The sequence below is a fragment of the Lissotriton helveticus genome, chromosome 10 (assembly GCF_964261635.1).
Source record: "Lissotriton helveticus chromosome 10, aLisHel1.1, whole genome shotgun sequence".
In the NCBI taxonomy this organism is placed as follows: Eukaryota; Metazoa; Chordata; class Amphibia; order Caudata; family Salamandridae; genus Lissotriton; species Lissotriton helveticus.
In genome coordinates this window covers 929,276,891-929,298,184 of record NC_136071.1, presented here as the reverse complement: position 1 = coordinate 929,298,184, position 21,294 = coordinate 929,276,891, and the positions used below count along the sequence as shown (strand labels likewise).

General features: G+C 43.7%; 1 protein-coding gene and 1 long non-coding RNA gene across 5 annotated transcripts in view; one reads left to right on the top strand and one right to left on the bottom strand.

Moving 5' to 3' along the window:
- STEAP2 (STEAP2 metalloreductase) overlaps nt 1-7,511 on the bottom strand; it is a 434,593-nt gene extending 427,082 nt beyond the window's left edge. For 2 of the 3 annotated variants that reach the window (XR_013601690.1, XM_078663584.1), the window contains exon 1: nt 7,369-7,511. Coding sequence is in view for 1 of the 3 variants with exons in the window: in XM_078663584.1 (XP_078519710.1) it covers nt 7,369-7,510 (142 nt within the window). In the remaining 2 variants the exon portion in view is untranslated. Of the gene's footprint in view, nt 1-7,364 lie in introns of all 3 variants that reach the window. The other variant, XM_078663585.1, reaches the window with a different exon arrangement.
- Nucleotides 7,497-21,294, top strand: part of LOC144784653 (uncharacterized) — a 102,256-nt gene continuing 88,458 nt past the window's right edge. Inside the window, exon 1 of one of the 2 annotated variants that reach the window (XR_013601691.1) lies at nt 7,497-7,632. This is a non-coding gene — a long non-coding RNA (uncharacterized LOC144784653). The remainder of the gene's footprint in view (nt 7,633-21,294) is intronic. The other variant, XR_013601692.1, reaches the window with a different exon arrangement.

Genomic DNA, 21,294 nt, shown 5'->3' with positions numbered 1-21,294 from the left:
TAAGATCCTGCATTGGATGATAACAAACTGTAACTATCCGATAGAATGCGCAGGAGAAATAAACAACGTACAGAGAGTAGGATGGATAGGCCCTTTAAAGAAAAAATTCGAAGGTGACTGCGTATCCATAAGCTTTAAAAATCCACAATGGGCCGAGAAAACTCTGGCTAGAGCCCCCCAACCCTCGGTTTGGGAATTTAACACTACTTTACTCCCGCTGGGGTACTTCTATAGACACCTGATTACTGATGCACCAACAGTGGAACCCAACCTACCCACCCCTCTTTTCGATCACCGTCCAATGCTTGTAAACAACTCCCCCTTTTTACAGCAGTACCCTAAATTTACATATCCGAACATCCATATGCAAAGACATCAACCACAGGTTCATTCTCATTTTATACCTCACCCCTATCTGTCTACAATGCCAACTAAAGAATATAGGGACCCTCGTTGGCAACAAGTCGCTGCCGCTCCTGGCAATCTCTACAGTATTCCAACACAAAATAGGTTTGCTGCACTTTCCACTCTTGACTTCAATGATTGACAAGAAAATACCCACTTTGTAGGACTAGAGACCAATACATTAAATCTAGAAGCTCAGATGTCAGGAAGTGCCCTTAATACCCAGGGAATAAACATTCATAACTCCATAGCAGAGAATACTCCAATAACTCAAAATCAAGCAGGACCAAATGACGAAACTAACTTAGTACAAACAATAATTAGTCCTGATCTTCATGGAATTTCTACAATCAAGATAACTTCTCCCAGATATAATAGAAGTACTTCCTTAATACATATAACTTACTGGAATATAGCAGGCTTGCTGGCTAAAGTAACAAACCCTAACTTTTTAAACCAAGTGACTGCGAGCAGTATTATCTGTCTTCAGGAAACTTGGGCTATTGAGCCATTACATATAATGGGATACAAGACCTTCCTTTCTTCAGCAAAAAAATCTTCATCTGGAAGAAACAGTGGCGGTTTAACTATCTATATAGCCAATACTTTACATCACGAAGAGATAGTTCCTGTTAAACTACATGAGAATTACCAAATAGTTATTCTAAAGACAACTAAACAGACGTTATACATTATTGTAAACTTCTATAACAACAAGAAACTAGACGATCTGACTAATCTTCTTCAAGAGATTTCTCTTACTTTACAAGACTTAAAAGAGAAATTCACTAATAAAACATGCACTATACTCTGGGGTGGTGACTTCAATATCCACTTATGCGAGAATAACAACACAGATAAATGCGGGATAGAGGAAGATGATGGTAATATGATCACCCACTTTACTCACTCACATGAAGGCGAAAAAATGAATGAGGTTGTAACTGAATTAGAACTGGGCTTTGCAAACGAACTAAAAACCTCCCAAGTACCTTTTACACCAACCTTTAATGGTAGGGGACTAATGAGTCTGATAGACTACGTCTTGATCTCAGCACATAAAGGCCCAAATATAGAATTATTTGAAGTACCCAAAAACCCTTTAAGTGATCACTTCCCGATTGTAATCATCTTAAGAGAACAAAAAAAACAAAAAGATCTTGATACATTTTCTCTACTACATCAACAAAACCTAGAGTTGGGGTCTCTTAACGGCTACACCCTAAAATGGGGTAACGTTGATAAAAAAGCGATCACCTCAGGAGTAGTTACAGCATGTAAAAACGAGATATCACTTTGTCTAGACTATGAGGCAGAAAGTTCCAATATAATAGCTAGTTTCAACACTATTACAGAAAAGATAAAAAAGGCATTAACTAGATCTTGTAAACAGATAAACTGTGAAAAGAAAGGCTGGTTTAACCCAGCTTGTACTAAAGCACACATAAAACTAAAAAAAGCATTAGGCAGGAAACATAGAGATAGGGCGAAAATTACTGCTTTAAGGAGAGAATATGCCTTGGCAATTAAAAACAGAAAACAAGAGATAAAAAATGAGTTATGGGAGCGTTTAAAGAAAAGCTCAGAACTCAAAGATAGCGCTGAGTTCTGGAAAATAGTAAGGTCACCATACCTCACAGGTAAGGAGGATATACCCTCTATTGATGTTGCAATTACCAACACCGAATGGGTAAATCATTACTCAAATGTTTTTGGTTTAGGATCCTCATATAATATGGAAACAACAGACTTGCTGAATCAGGTTATCTATCCGTTAAACCTGCAGTTTACGCACGACGAGGTGCAGAAAGCATTAAGGTCCTCAAAAGTAGGTAAGGCCCCGGGGCCTGACGGGGTTCCCGTTGACATTTATAAATACGAGGAAGAACTCTGGTCCCCGCTCCTGACAAATGTATTAAACGCATCACTAGAAGAAGGCCTGATAAAATCATGGAAGTCTTCTGTACTCGTCCCGATCTTTAAAAAGGGAGACCGAAATTCACCAACTTGCTATAGGCCTATCTCCCTCCTGGACTCTCTTGGGAAGGTCGCTGGTCGGATCATACTCGAGAGACTCCAGGAGTGGGCTGTTACTAATAATGCTATATCAGATATACAATACGGCTTCCGCGAGGGTCTAGGCACTGTGGATCAAGCGTTAAACTTGTCCCTATTGGCAGGAAAGTATTTAGAGGCCAAGGGGAGTGTTTTTCACATGGTGTACGTAGATCTATCCGCAGCCTTTGATTGTGTTATACACTCAAGGCTGTGGATGATCATGCTGAAAATGGGAGTAGATCCTCCTATCGTTGACTTCCTAAGAGAACTTTATACCGGAACAACAGGCAGAGTCCGATTCGGGACAAAGGGACAACTGACAGATAGCTTCGGTGTGGAAAAGGGGGTCAGACAGGGATGCGTTCTGGCCCCCTTTCTATTCACCCTTTATACAAATGGCCTCGAGACAGCAATGCTTGAGGGAAGTAAAGACCTCCCCTCGGTCGGTCGTCGGCATATACCTGCCCTGCTATATGCCGACGACGCGGTCATTTTGGCTAGAACATCAGTGGAACTGCAGCGAGAGCTGGATAGATACTGTGAATTTATGTTAAGTCTAAACTTGTTTTTAAACGCTAAGAAAACTTTTACCATGCATGCGGGGAGGAAAACCATGAAACCTAAAAGACTATTCGTGAAAGGAGAAGCGTTGGAAAGAACATCCACCTACCAATACCTGGGAATCGTCATTGACGACAAATTTAAGTGGAAAGCAGCAATTTCTGCTAGGAAACTATCCTTTCTAAAAGCAACAACGGCCTTGAGATCATTTGTTCAAAAATTGGGCCACAAGCCACCTTTAGAAACATTAAAAATCTATAAGGCAAAATGTGTCAGTACCGCTATCTATGGGGCAGGGATATGGGGCTATGCAAATGTGACTGACTTACAAAAAATAGAAAATGCCTTCTTAAGATCCCTACTGGGGCTACCGAAAAATTCCTCTACATACGCCTGTCACGAAGAGCTGGGCATAGACCATCTAGAGGATATTATAAGAACTCAACCTATAATGCTCTGGCGCAGAATCTGGGTCACTGAACAATGTCATCTAACCAGACTCATTATCCAAGACATACAGACGCTCGAGCACTATGGGCGGATGAAATGGACAGCCTACATAAGAGCCTTTTTAAAGGACATGGGATGCAGTCATTATTTTACAGACCCATCATCTCTAAACAGTATTTCCAAACTAGAACTGAGGAAAGCATGCCTATCACATTTGCATCAAATGCGTCTGCTAAAAGAAGTCCATAAACCCTCTGTACAACAAAGTTTATTAGTTCAAACAGTATCATCCGTCGAACCCTATTTGATGTCTAATATGACCCAATTTGATAAACTACTGTTGACACGCTTCAGGTTCAATATGTTCCACTTAATGGTCTGTTTTCCCACACAGAATGATTGGTCATCAAAACTGTTGTTGTGCCCTTGTGACTCCCAATCACAGCAGTCAACGATACACACAGTCTTATTTTGTAAATTTTTTGAGGCACCCCGCAGACAATGGCTATTGCCCATATTCAAGTACTGGGGCCTGCGCCAATGTCGCCAAGCTTACCTGGCGTTACAATATCTGGAAAATGAATTGATAGCAAAAGCAACTGTACGTTTCCTGAAATTTTGCATACGCCATAGGTCTAATCTCTAACAACTAAATGAGTGAAGAGTCCATAAGGGATGGCAGTAAAAGTTTACTCTTTTTTATGATTTTATAAACTGTATTTTAAACTTACGATTTTTAACAGTCCTTTTTTAAATTGAATCAATGTATAAAAATGTATTTCTATGAACTTTTATGGTTTTCTTCTAAAAAAAACGAATAAAGTTATTTTTGATTTGATTTGAAATCAGAGTTCACTAAAAGAAACTTACGAGACATCTTCCAAAACACATTTCAAGGACATCACCCTAGGAATCTGTTTCAGATTAAACTTGAGGAAACGGGAATCAGAGGAAAGATATAAGTGGGTTGTTCTCGCATGCAGTTAGTAGAAGGCTTTCAGGCTACAAATTAGTTAAACGCACCTCTAAGTAACTGTTCCTTGGCTCAAAGTCACCAGACGTATTTACACAGTGCACGAGTCTCAAATGGTAACAACTGTAGTCTACCAACGCCTTTGATGGGAACTTTAAAGTACATTCAGGATCATATACTGATAGGTATTTAGTTCACAGTTTTTACTTGCGATTGGATAACAACAAGAGCGGTAATAGAGAGAGAACTGCTCATTATCAAGACATGCTGAAACACGAAAAGGGATTGTCTGCCTCGCTACCCTCTGTCTGTGATCTAGGACTGCATCTTCCTTATGTCAATGCCCCCACAGCACACCAACTAGCCAAATAAAAGAAAGTGTATCGCAATTCTAAACTAGCGGTCTTCACTTTTCAAGCACTCACACTTGTGGTGGCATCCATCTTGGGGAAGCGAGCACCGGCCATATGTTTGTAATTAACGGCGCCATGCCGCTACCGGCCATATGTTTGTAATTAACGTGGCCACGCCGCTGCTCGCTCCTGCAAGGTGGATGCCGCCACTAGTGCAGGGCTTGAAAAGTACAGACCAATGGCTAAAGGCCGGCCTAGAGCACGCTGCCTAGGCGATACCTAAAAATTCAAGTAGGCAGAGCTCACAAAAAACAGACACCACTTTGAAAAATGTAAAAATTTAGAAGAATTTTTTTTTCTATTAACAAAATGTGCCGGTTCCTAAAAGATGGGAAAATGGCTTTATCACAGCAAACATTTTGTTGATGCTAATAATAATAAGAAAAATAAGTATGCACAACACGTTTCCTCATTCACAAAAATAAATAAAATGTTTCTACATTGTGTTTATTTTTTTGGGTTCCCTCGGGGAATCCACAAACCCAGGGAGTCCCTGCCACATGGGGAAAAGGGGCGTAAATTTGGCCTATCCCCAGGTCAAACAGGATTACTTTAGAAGCCATCCCAGAGTCACTGGATGATCATCCAACTACCTTAGAAGTCATTTACACGTCATCAGACATCATCAAGCTCTTGAAGTCATCAGCAAGCTGCAGAAGCTCAGGCTGATGATTTGAGGATGACTTGAAAATGAGTATCTGATGACTTTAGAAGGTGTCATTATTCAAGGATGACTTGTAAAGGAGTACCTGATGACTCTAGTAGGCGTCATTATTCGTGATGATTTAAGGAGGACTTGAAAATTAGTATCTGCTGACTTCAGAAGGTGTCATTATTCATGATGATGACTTGTAAATGACTCTCCGATAACTTTACAAGATGACATTGTTCCTGATGACTTTGGGGTGATGTGAAAATAAGCAGCTGAATACTTCAAAGGTACTATTGTGTTTTCAATAAGATGTTTTTGCGTCTGGTGATTTTAACAGGAATTGTTTGTCTATTTAAAGAGCACGTCCACCACTTTGGTTTCAGTTTTCCAGAAAAATGCAAACTGTTGGATGATTGCACAATGAATTGCAGATAAACGTCTGACCTCCTGCAGCTGGGAGCCCCAAAACCCAAACATACCCTGAACCCCCAAATTAACCCTTGCACCCCAAAACCCAAACACACCCTGAACCCCATTATTAACCCTTGCACCCCAAAACCCAAACACACCCTGAACCCCAATATTAACCCTGGCACTCCAAAACCCAAACACACCCTGAACCCCCAAATTAACCCTTGCACCCCAAAACCCAAACACACCCTAAACCCTAAAATTAACCCTGGCACCCCAAAACCCAAACACACCCTAAACCCTAAAATTAACCCTGACACCCCAAAACCCAAACACACCCTGAACCCCCAAATTAACCCTTGCACCCCAAACCCAAACACACCCTAAACCCTAAAATTAACCCTGGCACCCCAAAACCCAAACACACCCTGAACCCCCAAATTAACCCTTGCACCCCAAAACCCAAACACACCCTGAACCCCAATATTAACCCTTGCACCCCAAAACCCAAACACACACTAAACCCCAAAATTATCCCTGGCACCCCAAAACCCAAACACACCCTGAACCCCCAAATTAACCCTTGCACCCCAAACCCAGACACACCCTAAACCCTAAAATTAACCCTGGCACCCCAAAACCCAAACACACCCTGAACCCCCAAATTAACCCTTGCACCCCAAACCCAAACACACCCTAAACCCTAAAATTAACCCTGGCACCCCAAAACCCAAACAAACCGTGAACCCCCAAATTAACCCTTGCACACCAAACCCAAACACACCCTAAACCCTAACATTAACCCTTGTACCCTAAAACCCAAACACACCCTAAACCCTAACACTAACCATGGCACCCCAAAACCCAAACACAACCTGAACCCCCAAATTAACCCTTGCACCCCAAAACCCAAACACACCCTGAACCCCCAAATTAACCCTTGCACACCAAACACAAACACACCCTAAACCCTAATATTAACCCTTGTACCCTAAAACCCAAACACACCCTAAACCCTAAAATTAACCTTCGCACCCCAAACCCAAACATGCTCTAAACCCTTAAATTACACCTGGCCCCCCAAAACACAAACCCACCCTCAACCCTAAAATGACCATGTACGCCCTAAATTCCAAAAGCCCTACAAACCCCCAAACTTTTTATGCATGCGGAATGCCGGGAGGCGCTGCTGTGATATGATACTTTCTGTACCCCCAGGCTGCACTTCCTTCATAGAGTATTTCCATAAACACATAGTTTAGTGGAATCCTATTGTTAGACTCTTTAAACAACTGTGGACAGACCTGCTTATGGCCCGATGAATAGGTCTTGCAAAGGAAAACAAGCGTAGTCGTCATGGTGACTGCCAAATTCACTCCATCACAATACTAAAATACATTTTTAAAAAGCACAGCTGCCTCGAACACAATGCCAAAATTACCTACTGTAAACCATCAGTCTGCCGGCTGGTTGGGACTCGAACCGCAGATCCTCGATGGAGTGCAGCTCTCTCACCTTTTCATATACCCCGGTGGATTCCTCTAGCAAAAGCCTACGCACATTCGGGAGCGCCGAAAGTGACGTCATTGTTCTGCGGCAAGAACGAAGACTGCCGTGAGTGCAATGGCCATTAAAGGGACAGGTGGATTGGCATCGGTCTCTTTATTTTTCCAACTCCACTTCCTTCATCGATTCCAGCGTATACTCAGGTAAGAGCTGCAGCTGTTAAAAAAGAGCAGCATCGATCCTCCGCTCTCGGTCCCAGCTGCTCAATTTCCGTCCCAGACCAGCTTCCTCATTTTTCGGAAAGCACGAGTTTTCATTGAGGGGGCAACTTCAGACGCAGCTCCCTGCATGTGTGTGCTTCGTACGTGTTATAATTAATGCCTGCGTTGCATCGTGTCAGCCTGCCTGCTTGCTAAATATGCACCTTTTGTGTTTGAGCAGGTGTATTTTTGTGTATGTGTGACGTAGTGCGTGCCTGTGTAAGTTGTGGAAAATTGCAAAAAGCCTAAAAAATGTGTTTTACTGCAAGTTCTTCGCCGTAAGGAAAAATAAATTACTGCCCGTATATTGTTGGTTCCAAGTGCACCTGCGTGTATTCAAGATTCTCGACCAAATGGAACAGTTTTCGATCTACTGAAAAGTTGTCAATCAAAGAAGGCTAAACACATTTATTTATGTGAATATTGTATATTGTTAAGCATTACTTGTGTCCTTGCAACTTGTAGTGAGCTTTCATTACTAAATGAATGTGTGCTCTATTGTTGAATCCTGGTCACGTTCCCCAAGCTGTGTAGTGTGCAGACCAGCACATCTTCTAAAATACTGGCAGTTTTCATGGATGCGTTTCAAAGCATAAGGATAAATGCTTCAAATAACTTAGCCGTTGTAATGCTGGTTCCTTATTTTGTTTGCTATTTGTGTAATTGAAAGGCCTGATTGCCTGTGGCGATTGAGGTTTACGCCCTATTTAGGAAACGTAGTCCGACGCATTCCAATATCTACTTTAGCAAAACAGGCTATCATTCTGGTTTCGTTCCATGTGCATGCAATGTTTTCTCGTTTGTATATATTATTGAGACGGGGCCAATTGCGTATTCCCTGTTTGCGCTAATTTACCTTGACCGCTAAGATCGCTGTAAAAATGAAGCAGGTCTTGTTACATCTGCCACTATCGACCCCAGCCATATATTATCCAGTTAAAACCTGATCTACTGCTAAAGTACTGAGGCAGAGGGATCGAGCCCTGAGATAAATCACATTAATATTTCCTTCTCTTTCTCGCTCTCTCTCTCTCTCTCTCCTTGTGCGCTCTCTCTCTCCTTGTGCGCTCTCTCTCTCCTTTCTCCTCTCTCTCTCTCTCTCTCTCTCTCTCTCTCTCTCTCTCTCTCTCTCTCTCTCTCTCTCTCTCTCTCCTCTCTCTCCTTCTCTCTCTCTCTCTCTCCTTCTCTCTCTCTCTCTCTCTCTCTCCTCTCTCTCCTTCGCTCTCTCTCCTTCGCTCTCTCTCTCTCTCCTTCGCTCTCTCTCTCTCTCCTTCGCTCGCTCTCTCTCTCCTTCGCTCGCTCTCTCTCTCCTTCGCTCGCTCTCTCTCTCCTTCGCTCGCTCTCTCTCCTTCTCTCTCTCTCTCCTTCTTTCTCTCTCTCCTCTCTCTCTCTCTCCTTCGCTCTCTCTCTCTCCTTCTCTCTCTCTCTCTCTCCTTCGCTCTCTCTCTCTCCTTCGCTCTCTCTCTCCTCTCTCTCTCTCTCCTTCGCTCTCTCTCTCCTTCTCTCTCTCTCTCTCTCCTTCGCTCTCTCTCTCTCCTTCGCTCTCTCTCTCCTTCTCTCTCTCTCTCCTTCTTTCTCTCTCTCCTCTCTCTCTCTCTCTTCTCTCTCTTTCTCTCTTCTCTCTCTCTCTCTCTCTTCTTTCTCTCTCTCCTCTCGCCTCTCTCTTTCTCCTCTCTCTCCTTCTCTCTCTCTCCTTCTCTCTCTCTCCTCTCTCTCCTCTCTCTCCTCTCTCTCCTCTCTCTCCTCTCTCTCCTCTCTCCTTCGCTCTCTCTCTCTCTCCTTCGCTCGCTCTCTCTCTCCTTCGCTCGCTCTCTCTCTCCTTCTCTCTCTCTCTCCTTCTTTCTCTCTCTCCTCTCTCTCTCTCTCCTTCGCTCTCTCTCTCTCCTTCTCTCTCTCTCTCTCTCTCCTTCGCTCTCTCTCTCTCCTTCGCTCTCTCTCCTTCTCTCTCTCTCTCCTTCTTTCTCTCTCTCCTCTCTCTCTCTCTCTTCTCTCTCTTTCTCTCTTCTCTCTCTCTCTCTCTCTCTTCTTTCTCTCTCTCCTCTCGCCTCTCTCTTTCTCCTCTCTCTCCTTCTCTCTCTCTCCTCTCTCTCCTCTCTCTCCTTCGCTCTCTCTCTCCTCTCTCTCCTCTCTCCTTCGCTCTCTCTCTCCTTCGCTCTCTCTCTCCTCTCTCTCTCTCCTTCGCTCTCTCTCCTTCTCTCTCTCTCCTTCGCTCTCTCTCCTTCGCTCTCTCTCCTCTCTCTCCTTCGCTCTCTCTCCTTCGCTCTCTCTCCTTCGCTCTCTCTCCTTCGCTCTCTCTCCTTCGCTCTCTCTTTCTCTCTCGCTCTCTTTCTCTCTCGCTCTCTTTCTCTCTCGCTCTCTTTCTCTCTCGCTCCTTCTCTCTCTTCTCTAAATTAATACAATAAATTTCTCGTATTCTTTCTGCAGTCTCTGTTGGAACTGGGGTCACCAGTTCCCCGAGGGTAGCATGGCACGAGCGGGTAGACATCCGAAAGCCTACCTGTAAAGTGACCATACAGCACACACATCCACTGAGGCAGTAACATGGGCACGCAATGGTGACGCCACTCCAGTGAGCTTGTATCAAAAGCAAGTAACTATTTATTATATAGAGCAGGATCAGGGTAACCAAAAATTCATAGTATCAATAACTTATTAGTTTTCCTTTAGAATACATATGTTTCCACACTTGGTAATAAATACTTAGAGGAATAAATATTAAATATTGGATTATATTAAATATTCGATAAACTCAGGCCTGACCTCAGCCTTGCTCCTTGTCAGCACCTGCAAGGAATTCATTATAAGAACATATGAACAACATTGCATTAAGCACCACTAACCATTTCTTCAGGTAAGCAAAAGGGGCACTTCATCACCCATGCCGCACATTTAGGGTTGAGACCACACCCGCAAAATTTTTAAGGCAATTCCGGGAACACTAAAGTGTCAACTCTCTAGACATTTCAATAGCAGTAACATTTCCCAGCTGCAGGAATAGGCAGTGCATTAAGTGAGGATAAAACATTTAATTAAATGTAAAACATCTCATTAGCCGCAGCATTAGGCTGGCATAACTCTCTTCCTGTCTCGGGAGTAAAACAGTTCTGCAATCAGGCATAGGCATTTCATGTAGCAAGAATGGGCATCCCTTTAGGTAAACACCCTATTAGGTAGACATCCCATTAGGCCCAAATAACCCTTGCATTAGCCATCACTAAACCGGTATAAGGCCAAAATGAGCATATAACTTTACTCCCCGGCAGGGGTTAACTCAGATGATATTTGCATTGACCAGGTCACAAATGCAGTTATCTCACTAACCTCTGCAGCACTACGCTTTTAGAAATGACTCAATATTCCCTTAGGTGAACACAACCATCTCCTGCGGTCGAGATAGCTTTAACTTAACTCACATTTCCGTGAGCGGATAAAAGGATTCTATTTCTCCGGTATAAACATATAAATACTTAAATGGTGTATATTAAATAACTGTAGGTCAGACATCTCATCAGGGAAAACCAGCATTTCATTAAGACATTTCCACAGAGTATGCAACAGAGCATTTCATTAGAGGCAAAGCATTTCCCTAATGTAAAACTTTTCATTAGGAATCGGGCAATTTCACCTTAAATAAGAATAACCCTCTCATGGTGGAAGGCAACCATTTCACTGGGGCTAGGAACCCCATTTCCTCAGGCACAAGTAAAACCTTTCTTTAGGCAAAGGTAAAACATTTCATCAACCATGAATAAACATTTCCTTAGACAGGGCGACCAGTTCATTAGGCCAGATTAATCATTTAAGTCAAATCATTAACGGACCCCTAGCCAGGGGTAAACTCAGTGCTCAACTGTCCCTAATGGGCTGTGTCCCTGTTCTGGCCCAACTCCGGGGCCTTTTGTGTGTAAATAGGGCCCAGCAACAACTTTCCCCGAGGGGGAGGGGCGGTTCCGGAGCCTCCTGCTCACTCTTGGGAGGCCCCGCATCTACCTGCGCCCTCCCCCGGGGCTTTACCTTGAGATCTTCGGCTCCTCGAGGAGCCCTTGTACTCTCTCAGGTCTTCTCCGGCCTTTTCCGACCACACAGCTGAGTGGAGGAGGGCTCGTGCTCCTTCTGGAGCCCTCCGGTGCCTTCTCACAGTGCCGGGCCGGTCGCGGGGCCCAGCCGGGCATTGGGCCAATCAGATCTTTGTTGGTGCGGGGGCGCGGCCTGTGGAGATTGCGGCCGGGTGCCCCCGTCACGTGGGGCGGGGTGGGGTGCGGCTACAGGGCCTAGCGCGGCCCTCTTCGAACACCGGTGGCCCTCTCCTGACACCGAGGGCCGCCGCAACGTGAGACTCGGCGGAGAGGACGCTTCTGGGCGGCGCGGCCTGCTGGAGATCGCGGCGGCCTCCCCAAGGCTCCAGGGGCCGCCGCAAGGACAGCACACAATCGGGCCGGCGCGACCCACCACAAGTCGGCGGCGGTGAGGTAATTAGCCAGCGCTCCTCTCCCTCCCAACGCTTCACAGGGGGCAGACTCGTGGGGACAAGCGGCGCTCCAGCCCCAGCAATCACATGGCATACAGCGCTTCCACGGGCACCCCAGTTCTGGGAGCTAGCGCTCAGACAGCAGTAGCGCTTCGGCAATTTTAGCACTTGGGCAGTTTCCACAATAGCGCTCCTGGCAGCCACAGATCCTCAAATGACAGCGCTGGGCACTCAGGGTTAGTTACAGCAATAGCGCTTCTCAGGCACAGCGCTTCTCAGGGGCCATTCCCATAAATAAGGTAGTTCAGGCAGCACCAGCAGGACAGGTAGTCCAGGGTGCTAGCGCTAGGGAATAGGAGCGCTTAGCCAGCAGGCAGTTTATTTTAGTTGGACGCAAACCAGCAGATCAGACCGGATAGGCCACACAGTGACAGGTTAGCGCAGGGACCCAGGTGGCGTCAGGGAGCACAGGGGGGTGACTCGGCGCCAAAACTTGGTTGATCCCTCAATAGTCCTGTAGGTAGAAAAGTTTCTTCTTGGCGCTTTAGGTTTCTTGCGCCCTTGTAAATAGCAGATTCTTAGCTCATTGAAGGGGGGGGGTTTGAGTTGATGGCTGATATCAAATCTCCTCAACCAGTCCCTTCAAGTGGTCCCTGGGTCCCCTCCCGCCGGGCCATGTCAACGGGCTAGTTCAGGATTCCTCAACACTTGGAAGGCAGCACCTAAGCCCTGTCACTCCCAGTATCAAAAGTCCCTGACTAGGCCCTACTGCCTAAAACTCCTGTGTAGGTTCTCCCCTAGGTCTCTCTCTTCAGTTCTCCTCAGTTCTCTCTGGAAAGTTTCCCTCCCTTTCCTTTTATAGCGCCAGTTGACCGTTGGCAGTGGCAGTTGGTGTCACCTCACCTGTTCCAGAAGGTTCCAGGAGGTTCCACCATTCTACCTATGGCAGGCTGGTATAGATACATTGTTTGAGGGTTCCAGCCAGCTCCTGGCCACTAGAATGCGCCTGAAAAGACCACGCTGCAGTAGCAGGGGTCAGGGGCAGCCATGTTAGGGGAAGAAAGCACCTGCACCTTAACATTAGTTTAACATTACACAGGGCTTTCTCCATTACACAAGGCCTATACACTTTTGTTACAATAGGGGGCACCCTAAATTAAAGGAATAAAAAGCGAAACATTTCTGGGGAAAGGGCCAAGTCCCACAGTCTCTTTCCAAGCTTCGTTATAAATGGGCCAGATTAACCATTTTTTCCAATCAGGATCAGTTCTGTTTTTAAGTAAAATAGTTTTTATGTCGACCCCCCCTCCTTCAGAAGTGTTTTAGCTATCAGATGTAGGTGCAGGTATAGACGGTTTGTTCAAGTCTTTTATCTTGGCTAGGCCAAGGCAGGATGTCTGTTGAACAGTGTCATTCAAAAACATTATTTGTTCAGAGATAAAGCAGGCTCGAAATAAAGCTTCTATTCCCTGTACTTGCCAGTCTTTTGAGCCCCAGACAGTTTTTGTTTCTATGTTGTCACTCCAGAAGTCGAAACCTAATGAGGACGGCTGGGCATAAAAGGCTGCTGAATAAATTTGCTTTGTATTGGTTAACATACTTTTCATTCCTGTCTTATTAACATTTCTAAAGTAAAATGTAAGCGGATTTGTGATATTAAAACCTGAGAAGTATGGACATTTTTCATGGAATGTTTTTGAGCTACCTTTTGGTGGCGTTGGACAATGTTCCCATTGATTGAAAGTATAAACATTTTCTAGGGTTTGCAGATTTGTGCAAGTAATGATGACCATAGTGATTATAACAATACATTTTTGCCTAATCTGATGAACCTTCTAAGTATTCATGTTTTGTAAATTTAGCAACTGCGCAGCCCCCAGCTATGCAAATTTGTTTATGCACCGTCTAGAGGTAGAACATATTCTAAACAACCAAAGATGGCGGGACAAGATCCGTACTTTCTGGCTGTACATTGATGAAATTTATCTAATCTGGGCAGGTCCACCAGAAGAAATCATTACCTACATCAATAACATTGACGATCACATTGAATTTACCCACCAAACAAGCACCCAAAGCTTACCAATCTTGGATGTCATGATAACAGTGAAGAATAACAAAATTGAAACAGAACTATACATCAAACCAACAGACAGAAACAATGCTCTACACTTCGATAGTTGCCATCCAACAGCCTTGAAGAAACATCTTCCATACTCCCAACTACTCAGGTTGAAGAGAATCTATTCAGAGATAGAGACATACATTAACACCGAAAACCACATGTTACTGAAATACAGAGACAGAAAATATCCTGAGCCAGTCCTAAGGACTGCCAAAGAACGGATTCAAACCAAGAACCGGATGGAATTATTATCGACCCAAAAAAGTCAAGAAAGCACTCAAAGACCAGTGTTTGTATCAAAATTTTCAAGTAGAAGTACAGCAATTAAAACGATCATCTTAAAAAATTGGCAGATGGTACAACAGGAACCAGACTTTTGTGGTATCTTCAACCACACACCACTGTTTGCCTACCAACGGTCTAGAAACATAAAAGATTTACTGGAAGCCACTCCACAACAGGCCACAATGACATATACAGGTGAAAGTCCCCAAATATAAGAAGTCCAGGATCGGAGGCAGATCTTTCAGAGTGGCGGCAGCTAAGCTGTGGAACAGTTTGCCGGCCGATGTCCGCCAAATTACTCATCTCCTACCTTTTAGGAAACGAATCAAAACTTGGCTCTTTCCTTCACCCCTTTAGCCTGCTAGTTAAAGTTCAACCTCCCTGTCTATAAACCCAGAAGTAGCCACCAGCGCCAGGATACCTGCAAGGTGACAGTTGCGCTTAATAAATGTTTTAAATAAATAAATAAATAAAAACCATGTCTGAACTGCAGCCACTGCCATAATGTGATTAAAGGTAACACAATGAACCTCCCAACATCTGGAAAAACTATCAAACTGTATACGAACGCTACATGCGACTCAATGAACCTGGTGTACCTGCTTAAATGCCCATGCGGCCTCCCGCATGTGTGCAAAACTGAAAGAAAAATAAAAGTGCGTATAACCGAACACAAAAGTACCATTCGGAATAAAATGTTGAAATCGCCACTTGCTGCACATTTCATTTCACACCAACACAATGTAAGCCAACTTAGATTTTTGGTTTTGGAGATTGTACCTGTCAGACAGGGGATTGACAATAGGAAGAGACTACTACAGCGCGTAATTATTTGGATCAAAAGACTTGATGCTTGCCATCCAAAAGGACTGAATGACAGGATGGAGTACAGTTGCTTTCTCTAACATCTCATGTTCCTGTAACACGCACTTTGTCATGTGTACCACACCTATTGTTTTCCTACAGAATTGAAATGCACACAGAAGCCATGATTATTGTTTGTATTGCATTTTTATTGTGTGCCTATACAGTCTTTTTTCATTGTATACATAACCCCTTACCCTCACGGAGACCACAAGACAAATGTTTATCTATGAGGTGCAGTTTACACCTCACCCCGTACTCACACCGCACCATACACGTGAGGAGTTTTCTCTTTTCATTTGAAACTTTATTATCACATGCCCCACGAACACCAGCCATTCCTAGGCTAGTAATCCTACATTGATCATATTGACCAACAACCAAGGTGTTTTCACACAATGTTTGCATTCTTTGACCTTTTCCCGAGCCTTCCTGTAACTTCCAGGGAGGCACGACACCACTTCATCATGGCGGACTCCTAACAGTCCTCTTTCAATGTTCACCCCTTCGGGAATATTTTTAACTGCGGCGGACTCTTACACACCCACGCGTACCCGCTGAAGACGCCAGCACGAACCCATACAAATCTACATCTTCAATCCGGTAAGCTGGATAACCCGTTGGCCCATTATCCGCGCAATGTCCGATTACATGCCTTCACATCGAATACCGATATGCCGATTGACCTCACCGCACCGCCCGAGACGTTTTAACACAGTTTGTCCGTATCGTTTAATTTCACAAGCACGCCACCTGGTCGTTTTGTATCACACACCATTCACCACCGTGTAAGCACTTCTAAAGCACGACGGACGCTGTCACTGACCTCCTTCGCGCACATCTGTATTCTGACCCTGCATGTAACACATCTATCCGGCACAGTTATTTATCGTGCACTCACGCTATCACTGTGTTAATTTAGTACAACACTCACTCCTAATGGCTTCTGGCACTAACCCTGAGTTATGAGACTTTAACATGTATATATTGTGTTGAGGATTAGTTTTCACCCCTGACTCAAATGTATTTGATAATCCACAGATTGTGTACCAGTCCCCTGATGAAGGGCATACGTCCCGAATTGCATTGGGATTTATTTTGGTAAATCGGATGAAACCATACAAATATACCACCGAACCAATGATATTTTGATTTAAATTGTATCCTGATGAATTAAATCTGGATTGAACTTCATTTGAATAAATGAATTGATAAACAATCAACAGTGACTTAGTCATATCGTTATTGAACAGTACAGAGGGACAACGTCTCCTAAGGAGGGCCACCAAGGGCACAGTGTAGTTTGGTTCGTCACTGTATTCTCATTTCGCACAAACCCGACCACCTCAAGGTCAGGAGGGGTCTACCCTGTGGCACCCAAAAACTACAAAAATTGATTTATAATCCAATTGAACATCAGTCTACTCACACTAAAAATAGGAGTGACACACATTATATAGACATTATCCTTGTAAATTTAGCAGACATCTCTAAATCTGACATCATGTTATTAACAGTCTCAAAGTCCCAATCATCAGAAAACGTGCTTTGTGAAACAAAGTCACTCACGGAAACCTTAAATTGATGTGGAATGTTCAGCAGCTCTGCTGGACCATAAATGTCATAATCAGTTCTATCCCATGCTATTCCACCAGGTATAGGAATGGCTGCGATGTTTACTGATATCAAGTCTCTTTGTTCACGATGAGATGATTTGTGTGGCTTCAAGAGCAAGTTGATCTTACTTGCTGTGTCCATTTTACTATATTTTCCATTTATCATCGTCCCCAAAGTTAATACCATGATTAGCCAAATTAGGAGTAAATGTACACCAAGCACAATCCAAAGTTCAACCCATGGTGAAACCAGATACGTTTTTTCAAGTTGCTGAAAGAGTTCTGTTACTTTATCTTTAAACGTTTTATTTGCTGATGTCGTTTCAGGCTCACTGGGATCCTCAGAAAACGTATCAAAGTTGATGAAATAGCCAGAGGCAGTTCTGTCAATTGTTGGAATTGCATCAGGATTATTTGAAAGCGCTGGGGCTACCGGATCCTTTGTCATATTAGTGTAGTCCGATGCTACATCATTGTAGACGGAGTGTCTTGATGAACTGTAATTTTGGGTTTTAAGAGGCACAAGTTCCATATCTTTATTGCTTAGTCCTTTGTTCTGTGCTGCAGAGTCTTCAAATGTTATTAGTCTCTCAGTCTGAACCTCTTGGATAGTAGCAAGATTTGGACTTTGTAGCCCACTGGACCTACTACTTATTATCGGACACATGATGTGGTTTGATCAGGTCGATGGATACAAACCTGTTCTTTTTTTTCTTCCAGCAAGGGGCGGCAGTAACACTGTTCTTGATCCGTGGATTGCTAGCACTGGTACTGGTTTTCTGTAGGAAGGCCCAAATTCCTTCTTATCTGCAATCTTTTCTCTGACTAGATCCCCGAACTTTGGAATCCAGACTGGCCTTGCTGGGACGGGTGGTTCTCCTTCAGTGGTCGTTGGCTTCGGTATTGTGTTGCTTTGACTTCTCCTTTTCTCGTTTAAGTCCTGCAAAACAGCCAAACTGTCTTTGATATCAAAGGTTTCTTTTTCCACCACTGAAGTATGATGATCGAGGTCCTGGACAAGCATTCTAGTACCAAAAAGTATTTCATATGGAGTGATTCCACCCAGCGAATATCTTGGCAGATTATTTAAACTACGTTGGACACTTATTAGATGTTTGACCCACCCGTCACCCGAGCCTAATACCCTAGCTGTTATAGATTGCTTTATGTCCCGCTTTTTTCTATCTACTACCGAATTTCCCTCCGGATGGAATGAACTCGAATACCGCAATGCAACACCCAGATTGGCCATGGCCTCTTTGTAAGCTTTGGAGCTAAACGCAGGACCCTGGTCAGAATGTAGCATGCCGACTGCGTATGTGCCGATAAAGACTTGCAAATCTTTTATAACAGTTCGGGCGTCAGCCGAGCGCTGAGGCCACATCCAAATGAATCTTGAGCATGAATCCACTGCGACCATGATATATTTATAGTTACCATCCCTCTGTAAGGGACCGCAGTGATCCAGGTAAATGCAAGCTAATGGTTTATTGAAATTAAAAGGGGCGTCTGCGCCAGGCGTTTCAGTGTTGAAACCTTTATTTTTTGGCAGATTTCACATTCCAAAAGATAGTTTCTGGTCTGATTCCTCATGCGCGGCCACCAGTATCTTTGTTTTAGTAATGACACTATGGCAGAAACACCTGCGTGTGCAGAGGCAAGCCCTTCATGTGCAGCTAAGATTAGTCCTAATCTATCTTCCATGTTTGGAATTACTCTATCCCCCACTCCAGGGATTTGAGCAAAAGGAACATTATTTATATCGGTTATATATGAGTACTTGAGTGGAAAGCCTTTTGGTAACATTTTACCGCTGTCTTTATTGGAAGCGGCGACAGCCTGCAATATTTCACTGGCTATTGTTGTTTTTGAACAAGTGAGTGCAGCTACGGAAGCCGTTTGTTCAGCTGCCTTCGCGGCTTCATCAGCCAATGAATTCCCTGCAACGTGAACACCATCACGCTGATGACTCAATGTATGGATCACGGGAGTCTTTTGTAGTTCTTTCTGTAATTGAACTACTTGTTCCCAAAGCAACTTATGCTTGATTGTGCCACCTTTTGCATCTTTGAAACCGTTTTGAACCCAGTTCTGCAAGTATTCATTGTAAGACTGGACGCAGTAATACGAATCGCACACTATGAGTGTGGGGAATTCGCGATCAGTATTTTCAAGCGCCATCTTGAAAGCCTGTAGTTCAGCTCGCTGAGCTGTACAGATTTCGAGAGATTGTGTTTTTGTGACCATACGTCGGAATTTACCATCGCACCAGCGACCTTTAACAATCGCACACGCATCACTTTAAGCTTGTTTACCCCCAATTGCGGGTTGTGCTGATCCGTCTGTATAAATTATACATTTGTACTGTTCTAGAGGCAGAATCTCAGTGGACAGAGGACATTCTTGTTCGTATTGTAGAAATTCTTGTGTTTTCAAATAGGGGTCAAAAACGTATTTAACGTCTGTTGCAGCAAGAGAGTTAACCCATTGTATCCATCTTGGATGTAAAGCCTTAGCATTTGGAATGCTTGCTTTTGTCACTGCCTCTAAGGTAGGTACAGGAGTAACAACCATTATGCGTTTACCCTGTGCTAGAGCTCTCTTTTGCTACTGCAGTTTGAACCGCTGTCAGAATTTTTTCTGTTGAAGTGAATTTCATTTCAGCTTGTATGTACAAGTGTGATTTGTAAGCAGTCGGTACCTTTTCACCTTCATTAAAGGTTAAGTACGTAAATCCGCATCTTCCTGAGATTATTCGTATTACAAGATTGCGTACGGTTACGCGTGTCTGTAAATGTGATGTTGCTAACATGTCTGTTTGCACTGAACGCACAATTTCTGTGTGTTTTTGAGTCCAATTAGTAATTTTGAAATCCGGTTTTATTAATTCGTAGAGAGGTTTAACCCTTTCTGTGTAGTTTAGAATGTAAATTCTTCCGAAATTCAGGAAACCTAGAATTTACTAAGTTTTTAAGCGTTTTGGAGGTTGGAGCAGCGCACACTTTTCTAAAAAGTTGGCTGCCAAGCTTTTGCCTTCACTTGATAACTCGTATCCCAAGAATAGGACGTTGAGGTGGGCAATTCTTGATTTTTTTAAAGTTGAATTCGTACCCTTTGGAGGCGAAGCCAAGTATTCTGGTGTTCACCCTGTTCAAGTGCCTGTCCATGTCATCGACATAAGATAATGCCTCATCATCATACGTTTGTAGTAACTCTGTTACTCTGGCTGAAAATAACTCCAGACTATCCTTGAATCCTTGGGGGAGACGACAGAAGTGACGCTGTGACAGAAGAAACCGTTAGAAAGATGTAATGTGGTTTTATATTTTTTGCGCATGATGTTATTCATCAGTGCTGCACTGTGTGTGCATTTTGTACTGCAAAGGTTTTGCAACAAGAGTTTAAATGGCTGTAGTCCAAAACGAGACGATATGTATTGTCTGGTTTGGCGACAGGAAACAAAGGATTGTTCATTGACGAGGTGCATGTTTCAATCACCCCTTGGTATTCAAGTTTATCTAAGATCTCCTTGACCTGTTTTTTAGCTTCTTGCTTAACTGGATACTGCCTCTGTGCAGTTGATTGTGATCTTAACTGGATTTTGTGGTGAGGAGAATCCTAATCCCATCACACATGATTTTTATATAATACTGGAGCCTTGGCTACAGCCCATTTTCTGGCATGGGTGTATTTTAAGTGAATTGGAATATGATTCGAGAAAGCTGGCATAATGATGTCTTCGCCGTGTGGACACTCGCTGACAAATTTTGGTGGCCAGTCTTTTTCAGCTAGAAGAATGTCATAACACTTAGAGAGCTTCTCCCAAAAGAGTGCTCTTATTTTCCTAGTTATGTCCCCCTCCATCCGGAGCGTTACTTCATATAACTTATGGGGTACACTAACCCTGGTGTCGGCAGTTTCAACTTGAATGTACTCATTCAAGTCCACTGTCTCCAGATGATCCTTCAAGATCTTGCGAGCTATGGTGACTTCTGCTGCGCTGTCCAGCATTGTCTGGGCCCACTCCCCGTTCTTGAGTTGTGTCCTCAAGATCCTCGGCATGTCTGATTTTTAGACCTGCTACCTTCTTTTTGGTGAATTGGATTTTCCTATTTTTTTAATCGTGTTGATCGTCTTTGGACTTCACGCGTTCTTCCTTGTGTTCTGACCGTCCTCTTCTTTCCGATTTCTGTGAGGAAGTCTGAAAGGTACGAGAGGAACTTATATCAGTATCAGGTATTCTCAAA